This window comes from Lynx rufus, unplaced genomic scaffold (assembly GCF_022079265.1).
Source record: "Lynx rufus isolate CCGP_SWC_20201006 ecotype Redwood Valley unplaced genomic scaffold, mLynRuf1.p SCAF_5, whole genome shotgun sequence".
In the NCBI taxonomy this organism is placed as follows: Eukaryota; Metazoa; Chordata; class Mammalia; order Carnivora; family Felidae; genus Lynx; species Lynx rufus.
The window spans coordinates 48,513,304-48,534,973 of record NW_025814867.1 but is presented as its reverse complement, the minus strand read 5'-3'; the positions used below and the strand labels follow the sequence as shown (position 1 = coordinate 48,534,973).

The 21,670-nt window shown below is 40.7% G+C and overlaps 1 protein-coding gene across 1 annotated transcript in view; it reads right to left on the bottom strand.

Annotated features, from left to right (window-relative positions):
• The window catches only part of ARHGEF26 (Rho guanine nucleotide exchange factor 26), a 130,105-nt gene that overhangs the window by 57,759 nt on the left and 50,676 nt on the right, over positions 1-21,670 (bottom strand). Inside the window, exon 7 of the mRNA XM_047099617.1 lies at positions 1,702-1,854. Coding sequence (XP_046955573.1) covers positions 1,702-1,854 — 153 coding nt within the window. The remainder of the gene's footprint in view (positions 1-1,701; positions 1,855-21,670) is intronic.

Genomic DNA, 21,670 nt, shown 5'->3' with positions numbered 1-21,670 from the left:
AACAACCCCGAGATCAGGAGTCATGTGCTCTTCCCACTGAGCCAGCCAGGTGCCCCTAGAGCTTTTATTTTTTAAGAGTTACATAATGTACAGCAGTGCCTATTCACATTTTTTAAATCCTACAAAACAAAATGAAAACAATTAAATTCAGCTCTAATTCAAAGCTCTGTTTTCAAACTTGCATTTTCTAACAGTTACATAGGCAACCTCTATTATCAGCAGTAGGGGGATTAAGAAAAGCAAGGGGTAAGGTTATGCACCCAAGAACGTTTGTCGACGGCTGGCAACGTTTTTGGTTGTCACAAATGGAGTGAGGGGCATCTAGTGCACAGAGGCCAGGGATGCTATAAAACATGCTACAGGGGCGCCTGGGTGGTTCAGTTGGTTAAACACCCAACTTCAGCTCAGGTCATGATCTCGTGATCCCTGAGTTCAAACCCCACATCAAGCTCTTTGATGTCAGCGCAGAGCCAGCTTCAGTTCCTCTGCTCCCCCCCTTTCTCTGCCCCTCCCCTACTTGTGCTTTCTCTCAAAAATAAATATTTAAAAAACTTATTTAAAAGACGAATAAAAAAAAAAAAAAAACATGCTACAGTGCACAGGATAGCACCCATGGCAAAGACTTATCCAGACCAAAATGTCCACAGTGCTGACAAACCCAGCTTTGTACTTAAAAATCTCATTTGGGGTTGCCAGCTGTTGGTTTTCCACATGCCCATGTAAGAGTTCATGAGGCTGTGGAGGGAGAAGGGGCACTATCAGTCCTTCCCACCAACTTGGACTTCAATGGACTGCTTCTCCCAGCAGCCATGAGGTAATAATCATCACCAGCCCAAATCCCTCCACAGGGGTTCACACATCCCACAGAAGCTGACCAGAGCTCCACGCTGCGGTCATAAATGCCACAACCCACAGAGGGGATAAGAGCGATAACAGCTGTCAGCCCCCAAACCGGGTTTATGGCAATGCACAACTGTGCTATAAAACAGCTACTAGAGATAAACAGGGTCCCCCAAAATAAAATGAAACATTATTGAACAATCACTGACTTTTAAGAGTAAAGGAATATCTATCACATCAAAACTCTCAGTAACCTAAATAGGACAAAGGGAAAAGGTGAGGAGGCAAATTTAAAGCCAATTCTTTTTTGTTGCACAATTAAAGCCTTTAAGAACATTTTTTCCCCTTCTCGCCTCACTTCTAACTACCCAGGAGAAAATCAGCAACTGTTCTAAAAACAAAAACAAAAACAAACAACAACAACAACAACAAAAAACAACTTAATACTGAGCTGTCATTTGAACGGAGGAAGATTAGAGTAACAGAGAAACTCTGGATCCTAGGCAAAACAGGAGTTCAACTCAAGAACTCTACTGGCCTGAAGCAAACTACTTAATAGCCAGGTAATGGCTTAGAAAACCGGAGAGTTTGGCATGACAATCACTCCTGTGTTTTGCAGCAATTTAAAGAAACAACAAGGAAAACAGTAACAGAAACCCCTAATTTCATAATTGCTTTAGAGAGAAAGTGCTCCACAGACTAGAATTTTCTATTCAAACACCCTCACCCTGAAAGCCATCCTGGGAAATTGCCTATCAGGAGGCATTTCTAAACATAATGTAAGATATCAATTCATGTCTATCTATGTGACCTAATTAAAATGAGGTGAGGCTATTGAATGTAACATTCAACATCTCTTACAACAATTTCTGTAGTGTTCGTTGTTGGTAGACTTCATTTGTGCAGTATTTCACATATGGGTCAAATGTGGATGCTGTGTGCTTTTCCACAATGTCACTTATGTCATCTATGAAGATATTATTCTGATGTCTTGCTTCCAACTCCATAAAGAATCTGAAAAAAAAAAGAAAAGCATTTACATTTTCTTCCATATATTTAAAAAAAAAAAAAAATCAGGGGCGCCCGGGTGGCTCAGTCAGTTAGGTGTCCGACTTCAGCTCAGGTCATGATCTCTTGGTTCATGAGTTTGAGCCCACATCAGGCTCTGTGCTGACAGCTCAGAGCCTGGAGCCTGCTTGAGATAGTTTGTGTGTGTGTGTGTGTGTGTGTGTGTGTGTGTGTGTGTGTGTCTCTCTCTCTCTCTCTCTCTCTCTATCTCTCTCTCTCCCTCTCCCCTGCTCTCACTCTATCTCCTCTCTCAAAAATAAACATTAAAAAAATGTTAAATTTAAAAAATCAAAGATGATTCTCATGCAATCTTATTATACAGAGTTTAAAAATGTCAACAGTGGGGGCGCCTGGGTGGCGCAGTCGGTTAAGCGTCCGACTTCAGCCAGGTCACGATCTCGCGGTCCGGGAGTTCGAGCCCCGCGTCAGGCTCTGGGCTGATGGCTCAGAGCCTGGAGCCTGTTTCTGATTCTGTGTCTCCCTCTCTCTCTGCCCCTCCCCCGTTCATGCTCTGTCTCTCTCTGTCTTAAAAATAAATAAACGTTGGAAAAAAAAAATTAAAAAAAAAAAAATGTCAACAGTGCACAATACCATCTCAAAGAGATACAAGAAAAAACTATAAAAAATTGTCGAAGTTTAAATCTATCACATTAACATCTTACTACTTCAAGTGTTCAACTGGAAACACTGATAACACAGGTCCTTTTTGTGCTTTTAGGTATATTTTAGAACGTACAAATTTCACTACTTTTTTCCAAGTATTCCCTAGATATTGGAGGAGGAGGTTCATGTTTCCATATTTTATTGTACTGAAAAGTCTATGAGCAAAACATCTAAATAAGTACTTAAAAAACAAGTCTGAAATAAACCTAATTCTGTGTGCTTTCTCTGAAAATAATCACATTTTAACTCTAATGATATGCATGACATTTAAACGTACTCAGAAATTATTCAGATTGCATTTTAGGGTTGCCAGATTTGGGGTGGGTGTGTGTATCGACCCATTTATCTAGTGTCCAGTCCAGTGAAAATTACATTTCAGATAAAAGAGTAATTTTTTAGTACAGGTATGTATAAAATTAGTGTCTGGGACATCTTGAGCATCCTGTATTTTATCTGGCAACTCTAGAGGGCATCCACATTTTACAGCACATCAAAATCAGGTATTTGAAATAGGTTTCTACCCAGAGCATTGCTGCTCAAAATGTAGTCCACAGACCAGGCATCTAAGGGCTTACTAGAAATGCAGAATCTCACCACCTACCTCCCCCAGTCTGAACCTGCCTTATATCAAGATCTTCAGACGATTCAAAACACACACTAAAAACAGAGATGAACCTCCATAGAGCACACTTACTGTCCAAGTTCGGAGGGATAAGAAAATCTATTAGAAATAACTATCACTGTGTGACCAAAGCATCTTCCAAAGAAAGTGTAATGAAGGTGAAATCAACAGTAATTTCTAACACTGACGTCTGGAGGTCAAGGATACAAGGGAATATGGTTTTCAATAAGCTCTTAGCATTCCTCACATCATTTCTCCTAATCAGTGGACTCCAAATACAAAATTCAAGGCTGACGGTGAATGAGACAACAGAAATGTACACAAGATGATTAATAGTAAATATAGGCTAACATTTTCTCACATTTTCATCTCAGTTATTTTCAAAGAAAATCCTGGCACTCAGCAATAAGGTAAGATTTTAAAAGGTCTTAATTTTATATACTTACATGTACATTAATCTCATTGTAGTATAAACTGTGTTTGTCGTCATTACATATTTGATTTTTTAATGTTTTCATAGGAGCTTAAAAGATGAAGAAATATACCTTAACTCATAGAAGAGTAAAACTATGTATACCCTGAGAAAGCACCTGTATTTTTATTGCCTTTGAGAAGGATTTAGGGAAAATAATTAGTAGGATTCCCATCCACAAGATTGTAATTGACCCAGTCCCCCAAGCCCTTTGTTTAAAACAGCAAGAAAAAAAAACTTAAAGCACACTTGGCTGGGCTATTTGGCTTTCCTTCCAAAGGTGTCAGGGTTAGTATGCACAATTCTTACATAGTAGGTCAGAAAATACACCAGTATGTTCGAAAATAGCTGCATACTGCTTTGTCAGGACTGATTCTATCAACATTCAAGGAAAATATCAAACGCTCTCCTAAAAGTTTCAGCAATTGCAAAAACAACCACCTCCAAACTCACATGTTTATTAAAAGATATTTAAAAGCCATGTTTCTCAAAAGCTATTTTCTATAGAGACTGGTCCCTGACTTCAAGAAATCTATGCTACATTGGGAAGGTAAGTCTGATAAACATAAATGATAAAGACAACATGCTTGCATAAAATCACTTGTTGGAACATACATGCCTAGCAGGGGTGGTGTCACTGTTTCTTTAATTACATGAACTATAAATTTTTTTATTGGGGCAAAATATATGTAACATAAAATTTACCATTTTAACCATTAAAAAAATTTTTTTTAATCTTTATTTATTTTTGAGAGAGAGACAGCATGTGAGCAGGGAAAGAACAGAGAGAGGGAGACACAGAATCCAAAATCAGAATCAGACACAGAATCAGACTCCAGGCTCTGAGCTGTCACTACACAGCCTGACGCAGGGCTTGAACTCACAAACTGTGAGATTGTGACCTGAGCCGAAGTTGGAGCTCAACCAACTGAGCTCCATTTAACCATTTAACGTACTCCATTTTAACCATTTTTAAATGTACAATTCAATGGCATTAGTCACATTCATGATGTTGTACAACTATCGCCCCTATTTCCAAAATATTTTCATCACCTCCAACAGAAATGCTGTACCCATCACCTAATAATGCTCTAGTCCCCTTTTCCCCAGCCCCTGATCACTTCTAATCTACTTTCTAACTCTATGCATTTGCCTGTTCTAGATATCTCATATAAGTGGAATCATGAAATGTTTGTACTTTTTATCGGGCTTAATACCCTTAGCGTATGTTTTCTGGTCAATCTCTGCTGACACATGTAACAGAACTTTATTCCTCTTTATGGATGAATAATATTCTATTGTGTATATATATATTATGTTTATCCATTCACCTGTTGAACATTTGCACACGAGCATCTATGGGAGTCCTTGTTTTCAAGTCTTTGGGGCTATATATCTAGAAGTGGAACTTCAACCTGACCGTCTCTGCCAATAATCATATATATCAAGAAATGACAGAATAATGCCAAGAACCACTACTGAAGAAGCTGAGTTATATGCCAAGGAGAGATTATTTCATTAAGTGAAAGCTGAATAGGAAATGATCCTTTTCTTTCTGACACTCACAGAGGAGTAGCCCATGGGCGGCACAGAGCCAATTAATTAGAACACATGACCTGTAACAGAGGTCAGGGCGACTGAGAACATGGTAAACTCAGGTGAGGAAAGGTGCAAGGAGGGTCATCACTAATGAGGATGACGTTACTGGAAGCAGAGGGGCAGGGGAGACAATGTAGATATTGGGGAACTGGCGTTCATTGAGGCTGAGGTGTTGACCACAGGAGGGCCAACGGCAGAGAATGAGGGCTGAAGAGCAGGTCAGAGCTAGACTACAAAGGTCTGATTATATGCTGAGGAGCTAGGGCTTTATCTGTGGACAGCGGGAACCACTGGAGGTGATGACGGCAGTAATAAATCATCGAATCAGAGAAAAATTGGGGCAGAGAAGGGACAGATTACAGGTGAAGAGAAAATGGACCAGAAGCAGACCAGTGAAATGGCCAACAGGGCATAAAACCTGACAGTGGGAAATCAAAGAGAGAGGACACCGATTAGGGTAACAATGTGAGGGAGAAGTTCACAGAATGAAGATATTCATCAGATGGGAAGTCAAGGAAGATGCTGGGGTTTCCCTATTCAAGGTCTCCCCCGGGGCATCAAGGTGGGCCATTAAATCATTCACAAAGACAGGGATTTAGGAGGAGTGAGGAGAGGCAAGAAAGAAGCAATTTCATTTTGCCTTGGACATGTGAAACGGACAGCTGAAAATACACATCTGTGAGAATTCAGAGCCACAGGAATTCTAGGTCGTGTGTAGTCAAGTAGTTCACTTTTAGCTGGTTTTCCTATAAATGCAAAATACTCGATAATTATTTTAACTCCAAGTGTCTTTCAGGAAAATGTTCAAAGACAGTTGAAAAAATAAGAAACTACTCATAAGGTCATTATTGTGCAAATCTAAGAAATAAATATCTTAGAGGCAAATACCCCTTACAGTTTGTCTTTAAGTAACTATTATAGTCTGAAGGAATGCAACTACATAACCAAAAACAACAGTAACTTGGCTTTTCCCAATGAAAAGGAAAATTCATTTATCACAGTAAAAGCCTTGCCAAAGTACAAGATTAAAAACAAAGCACTAATGAAATATCTGTTTATGCTACTCACTTTCACATAAACCAAGCCACCCATCTTTTATTTTGACAGTAGCATAATTAAGACATAATTTAAAGCTTCCTATGTTAAATTATCTATTGGTTATTTTGGCAAATTTGCATATTTTACTAAGCAATCTGGGCTACAAAAAGACCAAGAAAGTTATTACTGAAGAATGAGGTATTATTTCAATAACCAAGGACGCTGGAGATCCAAATCAAACCTGAAGCCAAAGTAAAAGCATGCTGGTTCCCTCAATGAAATTTAAATGAGTTTGTGAAGTAATTTGGCTTATTTGAAGGACAACATTTTAAGGGAAATATATTTCAACCCTATGAATTGTTTTTTTCTGGACAATATTTCCTCTTTGTTGCATTACCAAGATGATCGTGTTTTATAAGCAAACGTGTTACACAGTCTTCCTCTCTCTCTCTCTCTCTCTTCCCGCCCCACACCCCTCAATCAAAATTCTAATCTCATCACTAAAGTGTAGATTTTAAGAAACCTCTGATGGACCGACCAGAAAAGGCTTCTTGGAAACAGCGCCTCCTGACCAGAAACCCAAGGTAGCCCTGTTTGACCTCTCGAGCACCAGCACAACCACACCCACGCTTCAAATGATTGCAACCTGCCCAGGTGAGCTCCCTAGCTGTGTAGACAATGGTCAGACCACTGAGAACACCATGGTGGCCTCTCAGGAGCTGGAACTTCAAGATGAGTTAATGACAAGTCTATGTTAGAAAAGCTTAATCATGACCTATATCCTTGACTCTAGTATTTTCCAGAACTGCTAGGACTGCATATTCTCTAGGATTTTTGTGGTTGCTTCATCAAGTGATGGTCTTAAAAGTGGCACCACATTGTGGGCTAAAAGACAAATTCAACAATGAAGGAGGTGTTTCTCATATACCCAGCACATGCACTTGTTAGCTTCACTTTTTCCCTTCTGTAGTGGGCAGAAAAGACACAAATGTGAAGTATAAATGTCTATCATACTAACAGCCTTCTTAATATTCAATTGGTGGGGCGCTGGGGTGACTCAGTCAGGTAAGTGTCTGATTCTTGATTTCAGCTAAGGTCATGATCTCACAGTTGATGGGATCAAGCCCCATGTCTGGCTCTGCATGGACAGCACAGAGCCTGCTTAGGATTCTCTCTCCATCTCTCTGCCCCTCCCCTGCCTGTGCTCCCTCCCTCTTAAAAATAAACAATTTAAAAAATATTCTGTTGGTAATGTAATTAGCATGTCTGACCTGAGTGTTCCTGATAGCTCTTGAGGGCTGTACAGTAAATTCACCAATCTATACAGGAGATTACAATTTATTTAATACAGACAACAAATCAGATTCAAGCAGTCACCACCAAATCTCTTCCCATGTGTCCAGCTCAAGGTGAAAGGCTTTAGTAGATGTCAAGGAGCAAACGATTGATATTCATGATCACCAAGCCCAGTGCTACATGTTTCCCATATACTGCCTCATTTAATTTAATCTTCAAGCCTACTTTATGAGATGCCTACCATACCCATTTTAGAGATCAGAAAACCAAGGCTAAGAGAGCTTATGACAAAAACTAAAACAATGGAGCCTCCATCTGAACCAGAGTCACAGCCTTCCGGAGCCCAGTGCCCATGCTCAAAGCACACCTACTGCTTCTGCTCACAGATGCCCACTGAGCTGGTCTGCTACTACCAGCCATCCTTCAATCTAGACATCCAGTAAAAAGACTAACAGCTGGAGCTGAGAAAGAACTATATTATTTTCCAAGAAGACCAGCTGTCGAATCATCTCAGCACGTAAATCACACACATCAACACAGTGAAGACTTGCACCGTTGATTTATGCTGTGGCAAGATCTGCGGGGCAGCGGACGAACTGTCGACCACCCCAGGTACAGCCTCCAGGGGAAGACAATTAGGAAGGCCACAGCTAGTGATGGATTCTGGTCCCCGCCGACACAGCATAAGCAAATGCTGGTTTCACAAAAGCCCTGTGAATCTCCGAGTCATTCCTTTTTGCCCTCCTTGTACCCTGCTGCCCTCCACATTGCCTAACAAAGTCCCAATCAGCTTTCAAGTCTCAGATTAAATTTCATCTCCTTTCAAGAAGCTTTTCCTGACCCTCTGGGCTGCGCTGCTTTATGTTCTTTATAAACCCCTCCGTTGGTATCCCTACTATGATCCCAATTAATTATATTATGATTGTGTTTACATTTGCCTCTCTTAGCAAGATTTAGAGGACAGAGGCCAGGTCTCTTGTGTTCAAGTACCTGACTCTAACTGTAGTATGACCAAAAACCGGACCATAGTACCTGAAACACAGTCAAATATTTGACATGAATAAATAAAAAATTTAAATTTTAGTTTAAATTACAAAAAAATTATTTAAATTATAGTTAACACACAGTGCAATATTGGTTTGAATAAATCAAATTTGTGTTTTCAATAGGAAATTAAAGATGAAACAGGTTCAAGCAATTTTTTTTACCAAAAACCTAACACCCACAAATTGGTCAGTCTCTACACATGCTTTACTCACTGATGTATCAAATGAACATGTATTTTTGGACCACAAACTGGGTTCCCAAAACTACAGCAGGGCACAGTGAGGGCCACCAACCAATGAGGATACAAACTCCCTGCACAAGCTTTTAGGGTCCCATCAAGTAGGATCACCCAGTTGAGATGGAGGCCAGTCCTAGTTTCTTCGCTGCCAGCTGCATTCTCCGAAAAACCTGCCTGGACCAGCCCCTCCCCCACCCAGTTCAGGGAGGATTCTCGCTTGGCTAAGAGGCTCAGCACTCAGCGCTTTAGCTGGAGGAAAAGTGCAGAAAGCAGGGCTCTGGTTATAATCAGCGCTGTCCCGTGCCCTTCCTGGAATGGCATCCTTTCAAGGTACTTTTCCTTCATTAATATCCATCTGCCTAACGCAGGCTCAAATCATTCTTGGACTTCTTCCTCACTTGAATGAGCCATCAATCTAAACAGCTGCAGTCTCCCACCAGAGAGGGTCATATTCACTTATGCTGGAGACATGTAACATACCAGGCAGGTTTCGCATGTCTAAGTCGCTGTTATATAATAAAATATCTTCGCCAAAGAAATATTCCAGATAAGTGGCAGCAAACTATTTGCTGCTGGAAATACTTTCCTAACAGAGCACCAACAGAACATCTTGTACTGTACCAACAATGAATTTATATTCTGCTGCAGACAAGTGAGCTTTGGGGCTTGTTCGTTTGGGGCTTTTTGGTGGTAGTCATTTTGACGCTAAAGATCAGCGTCAATTTCCTTTACTACTACACTGGATTGGGGATGGCAGTGCATGACAAGAGTACCACCACTAACCCATGGCAGACGTCACAAACCAATTGTGGCACTCTGCCCAGACCCAGAATCTGCACTCCAAGCAGCCATTATCGATCAATCCAAATTGATGAATAAGGTGAAGCCCATCTATGAATCCTTCACCAGTCTAGCAACGATGGAAAAGTATGTTACTTTGACAAAAATATAGGGCTGCTGCTTCTCAATCAGACTACCCTACATTCTGATGTGGTAAAGGTCTCACAAGGTTTCCTCCTTAGCAGACTATGATACATATATCTTGTCATGTTCTATTTTAGCTTTTTCTTCTGAAATGTTATCTCTGGACTGATAAGGGATAAGGGTTGAAATTAAGACTGATTGGGAAAGTGAGATTTAAATAAATAAATGAGGGGCGCCTGGGTGGCGCAGTCGGTTAAGCATCCGACTTCAGCCAGGTCACGATCTCGCGGTCCGTGAGTTCGAGCCCCGCGTCAGGCTCTGGGCTGATGGCTCAGAGCCTGGAGCCTGTTTCCGATTTCTGTGTCTCCCTCTCTCTCTGCCCCTCCCCCGTTCATGCTCTGTCTCTCTCTGTCCCAAAAATAAATAAAAAACGTTGAAAAAAAATTAAATAAATAAATGAATAAATAGGTTTTATATATATATGTATATGTGTGTGTGTGTATCTTATATATATCTCCTAACAAAACTGTTCTGGTAAACCTAAACCTGTCATTCTGATAGCTGCTGCTTGGTCCTTAAAATCTCTAGGATGGTTTTTGTTAAGAGATTCTTATCACCCTGTGAAAACCTTTAAGATCAGCCTAGGCAGAGAACAGAAGAGACTGGGGTGAAAAAGAGAAACTAAGGGTTTTCCTACCCTCAGTACCACACAACACAGAGCTTTCTTGGGTTTAAATCCAGTACCCCCAGGCACCTTCAGTTCAAGGCGCCTAGCAATCCCAAAACAACGAAGGTGGAGCTAGGGCCAGGGAAGAGAGACGCAAAGACAGACTGCAGAGCTAAGGGCCCCCCACCCAAGACCACTCCACCTCAGTTAAGTCTCCCCTTTAATGATTTTTTCCTCTCACTGATGACGTACATGCTCGAAGGAATGTAAAATGGACCGTACGAATATAGGAAAATAGTGCTTTAAAAGTTCTTGCAATTTTAATGCCATTAGGCTGTTTTCACTTAAAAATGAGAATTTAAAGTCTTTATCATCTGAATGTTTCACAAAAACATATTGGAGAGAAAAGGGCTTGTTCCCATGGTAACTTACTGCATACTTGATTCTTTTGTTTCAGGGCTACTCACGTGCATTCATCCATATTGTAATTTCTCCTGGAATGAGGGTAACATGCTAATGAATGACAGAAACCATTCTTATCAAAATGTCCTTAGAAGATATCAAAGCTGCTGTATGAACTGGCCTGTGATGCCCTGGGTTATTATACTTTTTAATTTTTTTTTATTTGAGCACAACTATTAACTTCCACACAAAAGAAAATCATTCCCAAATTTTATATATGACCACAGAGACTGAGACCAAGTATGCTTGGTTCACCATTGGCTTTCCAGGAGCTGGCAAGGAATGAGCACTCGATAAATGTGCTGAATGAATCAAAACCAGATACCTGCTAGTCCTCCTTGCCCCAATGTTCAAGTACCATCTTCCAAGGAGAGCAACAGGGAGTGATAATGTAAAGCAAGTATGCACCAAGCACGATTTAATACGTACATTAAATTAGCAGGGTCCTCTCGGCATGGGTGGGCTGTGGTGGGATGGCTCTGAATGGCTCTGCTGGTCAGCAAGTATCAGGGTAAACACATGGCTGGTTAGGCTTTTTGCACAGCATCTAGGATACCGGGCTTGTAACCTCAAGAATAATTTTGCTAATCCATCGCCTGGCAAAAATCCTTTGAAAACTCAAAACCTAGGAAAGATTTATGACTTCTGAGGAACTGTTTCCTTTTATTAGATGACAGTTACATAACCGATTCTGTGACCCTTTTACCTTGGCTGCCTGGAAGGATAAAGCTGTGTTTAACCCTCACTCCTAGTAACGCTAGGCAGGAGATGTAGCTGAGCACCTTGGCTATCATCATTGCTGCCTTGTTTTCTATTTCTCGCTTAAACAGCCACATTCATCTCCCACTCAAACATGTCATTTACTGTAAGTTGCCTTGAGCCTTCTGTGGATGCAACTGGAAATATAAATTATCAATTATAAACAAACCAGGAAAACGTGGATTCTTGGTGGCTGCTGGGAAACAGCCACCAAGAATGAATTTATAGAATACTGGAACAAAGTCAAGTAAAACAAAACAGTCTTCATGCTGAAGCCCCCTTTCCTATTGTGGGTTGGTAATTCTGGAATAAAACCAGCACATGAAAGGACACATTTCTCTTCAGGCACTATTTCCAGATCCTTTTGCATGGTGCCCACAGTATTTCAAGTCAGAATTCAATCCGCAAAGAAGAGTAATATTTGAAGTAAGCCCCAAATCTTTGCATCTTTGTTTTTTATTAATCGTGTCCCCAAAAGTTGTCTTCCTAAAGAAAGAAATACGTCCTATAGCTCCCATCAATTTCATCAAGAAGAAAAAGGGACCAGGACACAATTTAGAAAAACTATAAAAAGGTCAGTTTCCAGGGCGCCTGTTGAGCATCTGACTTTGGTGAGGTGAGTTTGGCTCATGAGTTCCAGCCGCACATCGGGCTCTGTGCTGACAGCTCAGAGCCTGGAGCCTGCTTTAGATTCTATGTCTCCCTCTCTCTCTGCCCCTAACCCACTCGCATTCTGTCTCTGTCTCTCTCAAAAATAAATAAACATTAAAAAAAAATTTTTTTAAAAAGGTCCGTTTCCTAAGGCATAACACCCTAAGAAAAATGATGCTTGCCTACGCAAGAGAAATAGAATTTCAAGTCCTCTCTGACATTTTTCAAACCTGTTGCAGTTTACACAGCAGCTGGCTCCTGTCCTCCCTCTTCGGACAGCCCTCTCCAAATTTCAGCAAGGATTTTTTAAATGCTTTCTTTTTAGACGGTTATTAGCACTGGTTAGCAAAGTATCCAAAGAAAAGGATCTATGGGATAAACAAATTCTCGTTCTGGCTCTTAAGTGGATTTGAGATAATGATAAATTTCTGTTTCTTCATTTAGTAAAACAAAATGAACAAATGAATGGAGAAGACTAGGTCAACCATCGGTCCCACCACACACCATAATCAGCCCACGAAAGACCACCAGCAAGCATCACAGCAAAGAGGTAAACATGCCAGAAAGAAGGGAAAAGAGCCCACAGTCCAATGGTAGGGGAGCATGAAGGAACAAAATGAGGCAACATGAGATGATTAAGCCTCCAAATCACCTCCTCAATACTAAAGACCAGAGTTTCTGCTTTCTCTTTCCCAATATTAGGGATAGGTGGTGATCTCTTATCTCACAAGTAAATGCTATTAGACAATAATACCTACAGGTGAATAGACGTTCAGATAAGGTCAATTTCACACATTACCTACTGGAGCAAGGCTAATTGTATACCATTACATCGCACCTCTGGAAAATGAGTGCAGGCTCAGGAGCCAGATGGCCTAGGTTCAAGTCCCGGCCCCCTCTTTTACTAGCTGTGTAACCTTAGGCAACTCGCTTAAAATCAGCAAGTCCTATTTCCTCATTTGTAAAATGGGAATAATAATGGTATGACCTCATGTGGTTCTCATGATGACTGAATGAATTAAACCATGGTAAGTGGTTACAATATGGTCTGGCACACGGTACACACTCATTACCATTAATTATTATTATCATTTAAAGTGCAATAAATGCCTTTCCCTCCTATATGAATTCTATGAATTCACACATCTTTTAAATAATGCCAGTAAGCTGTCTTGCTTTTCCAGTACAGTCTGTTCAAAGACAGCAAACCCAGCTCCTATATTTCCATCAATTAAGTCCCAGTGGGCAGATAGAATAATCCTGCCATATACCAAATAAGCTCAAAATCACAGATATGCGTGTTCAACAACTTTTAAATTTTTTTTTAATTTTTAAAAAAATTTTTAATGTTTAATTTATTCGAGAGAGAGAGAGAGAGAGAGAGAAAATGTGAGCACAGGAGGGTCAGAGAGAGGAGACACAGAATCTGAAGCAGGATCCAGGCTGTGAGCTGTCAGCATAGAGCCCAACGTGGGGCTCAAACTCACTAATTGTGAGATCATGACCTGACCCAAAGTCAGACGCTTCACCAACTGAGCCACCCAGGCACCCCTAAAAATTTTTAATAGATACTTATCAATGACAAAACTAGGGGTGCCTGAGTGGTTCACTCGGTTAAGCATCCGACCCTTGATTTCGACTCAGGTCATCATCTTATGGTCATGGGATCCAGCCCTGTATCACGCTCCATGCTGGGCATGCATGGAGCCTGCTTAGGATTCTTACTCTCCCTAGCCCTTTGCCCCTCCCCCACTCACACACAAGCTCTCTTGCACACGTGTGCTCACTCTCTCTAAAAAAAAGAAAATAAAAAAAAAAAAGAAAATTAGAGGAGGATCTCATTGGTCCTTTTTAGGACCTATGTTTTGGTACTAATTCAGTGAGTTACAAACGGGAAAGCAACAAAGTAGGGCAAACTAACAACTTTCTGCCAAGAAGTAGTAGAACATTTTTTTTAAACTGTGAGGAAGAAGTCATGTCATGTCACAATTATGAGGCATTAAGCTAGGCAAGGCACAGACACACTTGGCAAAAACACAAAAGGCACTGTGTTTATCTGTAGAGCGCCCTGTGGCAGGCTGAATCATGGCCCCCAAGGATGTCCATGTCCTATGACTATGTTCTCTTACACGGTAAAAATGACTTTGCAGATATGATTAAGGATCCTGAGGGGGAAGTCCTCCTGGGTTATCCAGGTAGGCCCAATGTAATGAGAAGGGTCCCTCTAAGCAGAGGACAGGAAGATCAGGATCAGAGAGAAGATGTAAGGATGGAAGCAGAAATCAAAGAGAAAAACAATGAACACAATGCACTTAGCTTTAGAGATGGAAGAAAGGGGCATACGCCAAGGTATGCAGGTGGCCTCAAGGAGCTGGGAAAGGCTCAGAAACAGATTATCCTCTGAATGGATAAAGAAGATGTGGTATGTATATACAATGGAGTATTATTCGACAACCAAAAAGAATGAAACCTTGCCACTTGCAACTACGTGGATGAAACTCAAGGGTATTATGCAAACAAAATTAGTCAGAGAAAGACAAATATCATATGACTTCACTCATATGAGGAATTTAAGATACAAAACAGACGAACATAAGGGAAGGGAAGCAAACATAATAAACAAACAGGGAGAGGGACAAAAACATAAGACACTCTTCAATATGGATAACAAACAGAGGGTTACTGGAGGAGTTGTTGGGGGGGGCGGGGATGGGCCAAATGGGTAAGGGGCATTAAGGAATCTACTCTTGAAATCATTGTTGCACTATATGCTAACTAACTTGGATGTAAATTAAAAATAAATAAAAACTAAAAAAAAAAAAAAAAAAAAAAGAACAGATTATCCTCTAGAGCCTCCAGAAGGAGCTATCCCTGGTGATACCTCGACTTGAGAAAAAACTTGTGTTGTTTTAAACCACGAAGTTTGCAGTAATATGCTACAGCAGCAATAGGAAATTAATATATCCCCTTAATCCTTTTGGAATCTGTCACCTAACCTCTGTTCCTTCTCCAATATCTAATATCCACTATCTGTAAGGAAGCCCCTGGATTATTCATGAGCCTGACTTTAGAGGTTCGTCAATTCCAGAAAGCAGAAGGTTCAAGACCCAGCTCCCTCTCCTATTCGTTCATTCCACGATTACTTAACTGAACACCTACTATGTGCCAGGCTCTATTTTAGGCACACAGAACACACAGCCCAGGGCAATTCCAACGAAAATCTCCACCTCTATAGCACTTACAGTCTAGTTCCTAGGGGGTAAGCCATCCCTGCTCTGCTCCTTCAGGGCCCTCCTGGAGGACTATACAAACAGCTGTTAGCACCACTGATGAAAAACAAAACAAAACACTGTATTTTTAAGGTCCTCCAAAAGACACTTCAAAAGGTAAGAGACTTTCGTATTAGGTAGCCACCAGAAAGGAGGAGGGAGATGGGGAAGTGAGGGAATGGTAGGAGCAGAGATGGGAACTCACAGCTTGTGCCCAGGGAAGGTGGTGGTGGACCTCAGCGTTTGTTAATGGTAGACTTTCAGAGGACTCAATGACACAAAGGAGTTTAGGAACCACTGGCTTTATATAATGAAAACAGCTAACACAGAAAGATACACAGAAATTGGGAAATCACTAGAAGCTGAAATTTTAGATGTAGCTTGAGCCGAGGCTGTGAATAACTTGGGAGTCCTTGGTAAGCAGTTTCAATGCTTTAAGTAACAGAGGACTATGGATATTGCTTATATTTTAGGCAAGTAACCAGGAGGTAGCAGGGTAAAGAACAGGATGTAGAGCTGAAGACTCAACTGTGGTGTGAAGAAGAAAGCAAGGAGGCCATCCACAGTCTACACACATAATCCACTTAGGAGAAGGGAAGCCTGGCCATTCCTCAAAATGTCTGAGAGTTCCCATATCACCCAGCAATCCCCCTCCTAGGTATATATCCAAGAGAAAGGAAAACATACGTTCACACAAAAACCTGCATCCAAATGTTCATGGCAGCATAATTTATAATGGCAAATAGGAGAAACAGCCCAATGTCAACTAACTAACAAATGGCTCAATAACATCCAGTATATCCATATGATGGGATATTACTCTGCAACAGGAAAGTACTGACACATGCTACAACATGGATGAAGCTTGAACACGTTACGCCAGGTGAAAGAAGCCAGTCACAGAAGATCACATATTATGTGATCCCATTAATATGAAGTGTCCAGAGTAGTCAAATTCACAGAAACAGAAAGTGGATTCATGGTTGTTCTGGAGATGGGGAAGTGTGGGGGGAAATGGGGAATGAGCGCTAATGGATACAGCCTTTCTTTTTGAGAAAAGCTCAGAGAGCTTTGCTCAGCCTGTGAATACACTAAAACCACCAATTATACAACTTAAACAGATTATTTGTATGGTGTATGAATTATTCTTTCAATAAAAAGGACAGCAGCTGGGAAATGGACAGAAGGGGTCAAAGCTGCTATCTGTGAATTGTGTTCATGCACGGAGCGCGCTCTTTTCCTACTTTCCCAGACAGTGATTCTGTATGGGTTTCGTCTCTTGTCAAGTGACTCTTACTAAAAGTTCCAGGACTTAAACAATATAAGCAAGCTGTCCTGGCTGAGGCAGGGCCAGAAGGCCCAGAGTCCAGTTGTTTGGCTTCCATGACACCCAAACTGGCCAACCCCAAAATGCCTTCCGGAAATTCCAGGCCCCACAACAACACAATCTGAAACCACTCCACAGACCCAAAGGGCTGAGAGATGTGGAGTATTAAACATCTTTGTAGGCTCAGTGAGAGGGAATCTAGCCCAAACCTCCCTAGCCACACCGGGTAACTGGAGACAGTACGGGCACACCAAATCGGCCCTGCCCCCCTGCACTGGCCTCTGACCCAAATAACAACTGTTAACCTTTTGCTCTCTTACCATACAAGATTCCCTAGTGAGAGGGAATAATGGTTTCATTTATAGAAAGCTAAGAAAGGTTTGCTTTTACAACCTCCCATAAGTCCTGCAGAGAGGTCCAATGATGGCAGTTTAGTCTAGAAGAGTCAAAATGTTCCAAAAATTTTACCTAGCATTTGACCACAACCAAGATGCTTATTACTCTCTTTAATAATGATAAATTTCGGATTACAAAACACATTATCTATTCCTTGAGGGAAATTCCTATAGTAGATGTACCTCTCAAATCCCCATGTGATGCTGCCAGTAATTTATAAACCATGCGCAGTCACATTTCACCAGTTTGTGTTCTCTTTTATACATGCACCCCCTCCTTCTCTTATTTCCCTACCAAAACTTTGGCCCCAAAACACACGTCTTCTGCAATGGTATTTTTCCTCTTCATGATGCACCCCCCCCACCATCCCCTCCTTTTTTTACCCTGCTTCAATCCACTTTTAAGAACCTACCCAAATCCCTTCTAAAAAATCTGGCCCTTTCATCCCCTTCTAAACCATCAATGGGAGCCAGCTGTCCAAATCAAATCTCTAACTGTTGGCTTCTCACCACAAAACTCCTTCTAAGAAAAGCCCATGGATGCACACCTCTTCTTGGTTCCCTCCCATCCACCTGCCTGAGCCACTTTACAAAGCCAGCCTATATGCCCGCACCCTACCTACTGTGGAAGGACAAAGCCATGGCAGAATCTTCTTTCGTTGCTTGCTAACAGTGCTCATGCAAGATCACCACAACTCTGTCATTCGCCAGAATACGCAGTGGCTAGACTGTAGAGAGGTAACCACGCAAGTCTGCAGGGAGTCTGTCATGTTCCGGTCTTCTTTTTTCTTTATTGGCATCTTAATAGCTATAGTGGAAACTCCTGCATAAAGCTTAATCTGGACTTTGGCCAATATACACAGGCACTTGCATTTGATCAATTTAGCATCAAAGAGTAGCTCCCAACCATACTCTCCATCCTCACTTTCTGCAAAAGCAGAGCCAGCTCTCAGCTAGTCGTAGTCGTTTGAGAAGGACTAAAGAGACCGCCTACTGTAGTTTACTCAAGGGAGAGCTGCACTGTGATCCCTTTGTAGGGTGATGGTCTCCACTTCGAAGGAATGCAAGAGGCTACTACCCCCGTGGGAGGGAAGGATGTGCTACTGAACAGCAGGACTGCAGGATCCAGGTCCTGCTGCTGCACACGACTGATCAATCACTCAAGTTGTCAGCAGCTTCTCTAGTTTTCGTAGTCCATCTGAAACTCAAGAGGGCTTGGCACTAGTGGTGGCAAGGCCAATGTGAGTTTCAACTACAGAATTATCATCTGCTAGACCTTGTATAGGGCTTTACAGCTTCCAAGTGCTTTTATACCTTCCATTCAACAGTAGTCCTTATTCTAAGGGCTTTCCTTAGAACTCATTAGAGCTATACAAAATAAATACCCACCAGCCTCTTTCTAAAACAAAACCAAACATACAGTAGAAAAAAAAGATTTGGCAAACTAGGAAACCATAATTAATCTATAGAGAATTGTTCCATGAGAAGTGGTCCCTGAAACAAAAAATCTTTTGGAGGTTTTATGATTATTATGAATCAGCAATAAACTAAATATACGATGCTGAATTTACTATGTTATCTCTAGGAATTTTCCAAGAACTCAAGACTTTTGTAAAATGTCATTTCATTAAGGCTTGCTTTACTTTTACAAATTTTCAGGTCTCTGTATATTAATTCCTTATATGTTTTTGTTCTTGTTGTTTAAGGTTAGCTTGAAGAGAGTCGCCTGGGTGGCTCAGTTGGTTAAGTGTCCGACTCTTAATTTTGGCTCAGGTCATGATCTCACGGTTTGTGAGTTTGAACCCTTCGCTGGGCTCTGCACTGACAGTGTGAGACCTGCTTGGGATGCTGTCTCTCTCTCTGTGCCCTTCCCCTGCTTGCTCTGTATCTGTCTCTCAAAAATAAATACTTATAAAAAAAAAAAAAGGTTAGCTTGAAGATAAATAAGAGGAAAAAAAAAGATGGAAGTATTTTATTGCCTTGGAAAGTTAATAGACACATGAATCAATGCCTGCCCTTCTCTGACAGTCAAAATGGCCTTACGATCCGCAGCTTTCCCACTGCAAGTTCTCAGTGACAACCAACCTTGGCTCAAATGGTTTGATTTAAATGTAGCTGCAGGTGCAGAGACAGAGTCCAAAAAATCTAACCACCACCTTTCAGAGACACCTTTTAAACAGGATGAAAGTGATGCCATCACCGTTTCTTAGACGTTCAAAACCCGAACTTTACCCTTGACCTTATGATACAGGGTAGTAAAATTCAGGTTTTAAAAAAGTAGACACTGAAAGCATTCTAGGCAGGAGCCCCTACACCGGAATATCGTGATTTGCATGCAGAGGGCATTTTCACTACATCTAGGACCTCCAGGGATTCAACATAACTAATCGTCTCCCTCATCTATTTTCTCTGTGTTTATACAAGATATATTTCTCTTATCAACGTATTTTCTAATTTTAACTATTTCTCAGTTTTCTGTAGTTGCCTTACCTTCTTACCAGACTAACACTTAGGAATCAACTCGTTTAACTTTTTAAATCAGACAAACAAAATTCAATTGTGTATTGAAAATATACAAGAAAGGCACTATTTTTACTTCTATGTTAATACCATATAAAAGGCAAATCTATCTGATGCTTTAGCTGCTCTATTATCAAAAAACTGACAGGGTAGTATAATTTAACCAAGTGCCCATTTAATTTTAACAGACTGAAAAAATAAAGATAAGCATGTGTTATTGAAAATTATACAAGTGTATTTTCTTAATGCCTCAAATTACATACTATTAACCATTAGTCAGAAATGTACTTGAAATTCTTTATGCTTAATTTCCCTAAGTCCTGGTGACAGCAGGCACCCTAATACATTAAAACACATTTTCCCTTCCTCTGTCCTCCAACACCGCTAAATTTATAGAGGTCTCTGAGGAAACCCAAGACTGTGACTTGTGTGACACAAGCACAAGGCCAATTGATCTTATCAGGCTAATTTAAACCAAATGATCAACAAAATGTGCATTAGAGCTCTCAAATGGGTGGCTGATGGGTTGAAACTGCCCTACACATGTGTATTTAAAAAATCTGAATTAACTCCCAACGTTTAAAAATCAAGAGACTGCACCCACCCATTCTAATTTCCCACTTTTCTTGAAATATCAGATCACAACACAGAGTTCAAACTCCCCCAACAGTCACAGTGGCTGGAACTGCACTCACACCTCTTTACAGTGACCACCCCCGCCCCCCAGCACCAGAACCATCCTGTACCCATCCTGCTTCACTCAGCTATGTGATCTGGCTGCCAAGGCAGGCATTTGAATTTGTCCCCCTTTAGAGAGGGCTCTGAGATGAGGTTTGGGTCTGAATTCTGGCTTATCACTTAATATCTGAGTATTTACCACTCTAGCAATTTATTTAGCCTCTCTGTCATCTGCTAAAAAGGATATAATACTATCTCCCACAGAGATTGTGGCAAGGGTTAAGTAAAGCACAAAATACAGAAAGGATTTAGCACAGCACCTGGCCCACGGGGCTGCTTAAATGGTGGCAGGTGTTATCCCCAAATGACAAAGCACCAAAGGATACTTGACAAGATGTAATTTCCATCCAAGTCAAATCACTATTTCCACCTCCTCAAATTTATGTATAATTAGAAGCTAAATGAGTTTTAGGATTCATTAAACTTCTGCTTCCATTTGTCAGGAACCTGTAAGGCCAAACTCCACATATGTAGAAAAAATAAAAACCTCTGCAACTTTTCATTCAATTCCTAAGAAAAGCAACATACTGTTCATCAGGAATAGTTTCATACACACATCAATGGTTCCTCATTAACAGAAAAAAAAAGTTTTTATCAACCTATAAAATATTATTTCAACTCTGAGGAAGAATTAATTGCTGAAGTTAACATCAAATTTAACAAGTATATGGTTACAAAATGTTTGTCCTTCATTATCAAGGCTTTGGAGTTTGCAAATTGCTATAGCTGATATCTCCGTGAGAACTATAATTAATCAAGAACATTTACACTTTGATTACAGAAGGAATAAAGGAAGACAAATTATACTCAACCATCTCCTCATAATCTTAATGCAATCTTGGAGAGCAAAAATCAGTGCAAAAGTCTTGTCAACTTATATTCATAACCTGAGCCAGAAGAAAGTAGATGAGAAGCTAAGTACAATTATTTATAACATGCTGGCAAAAGTCCAAGGCAGGACCATAGTTAAATGTTAGAGGGGCTGGGGAAGGAGGGAAAAAGAATCCATGGAAACTTTACTAATAAATTCTCTTGCAATGGCATATTTAGGTATTAACAGCACCTGGCTGAACAC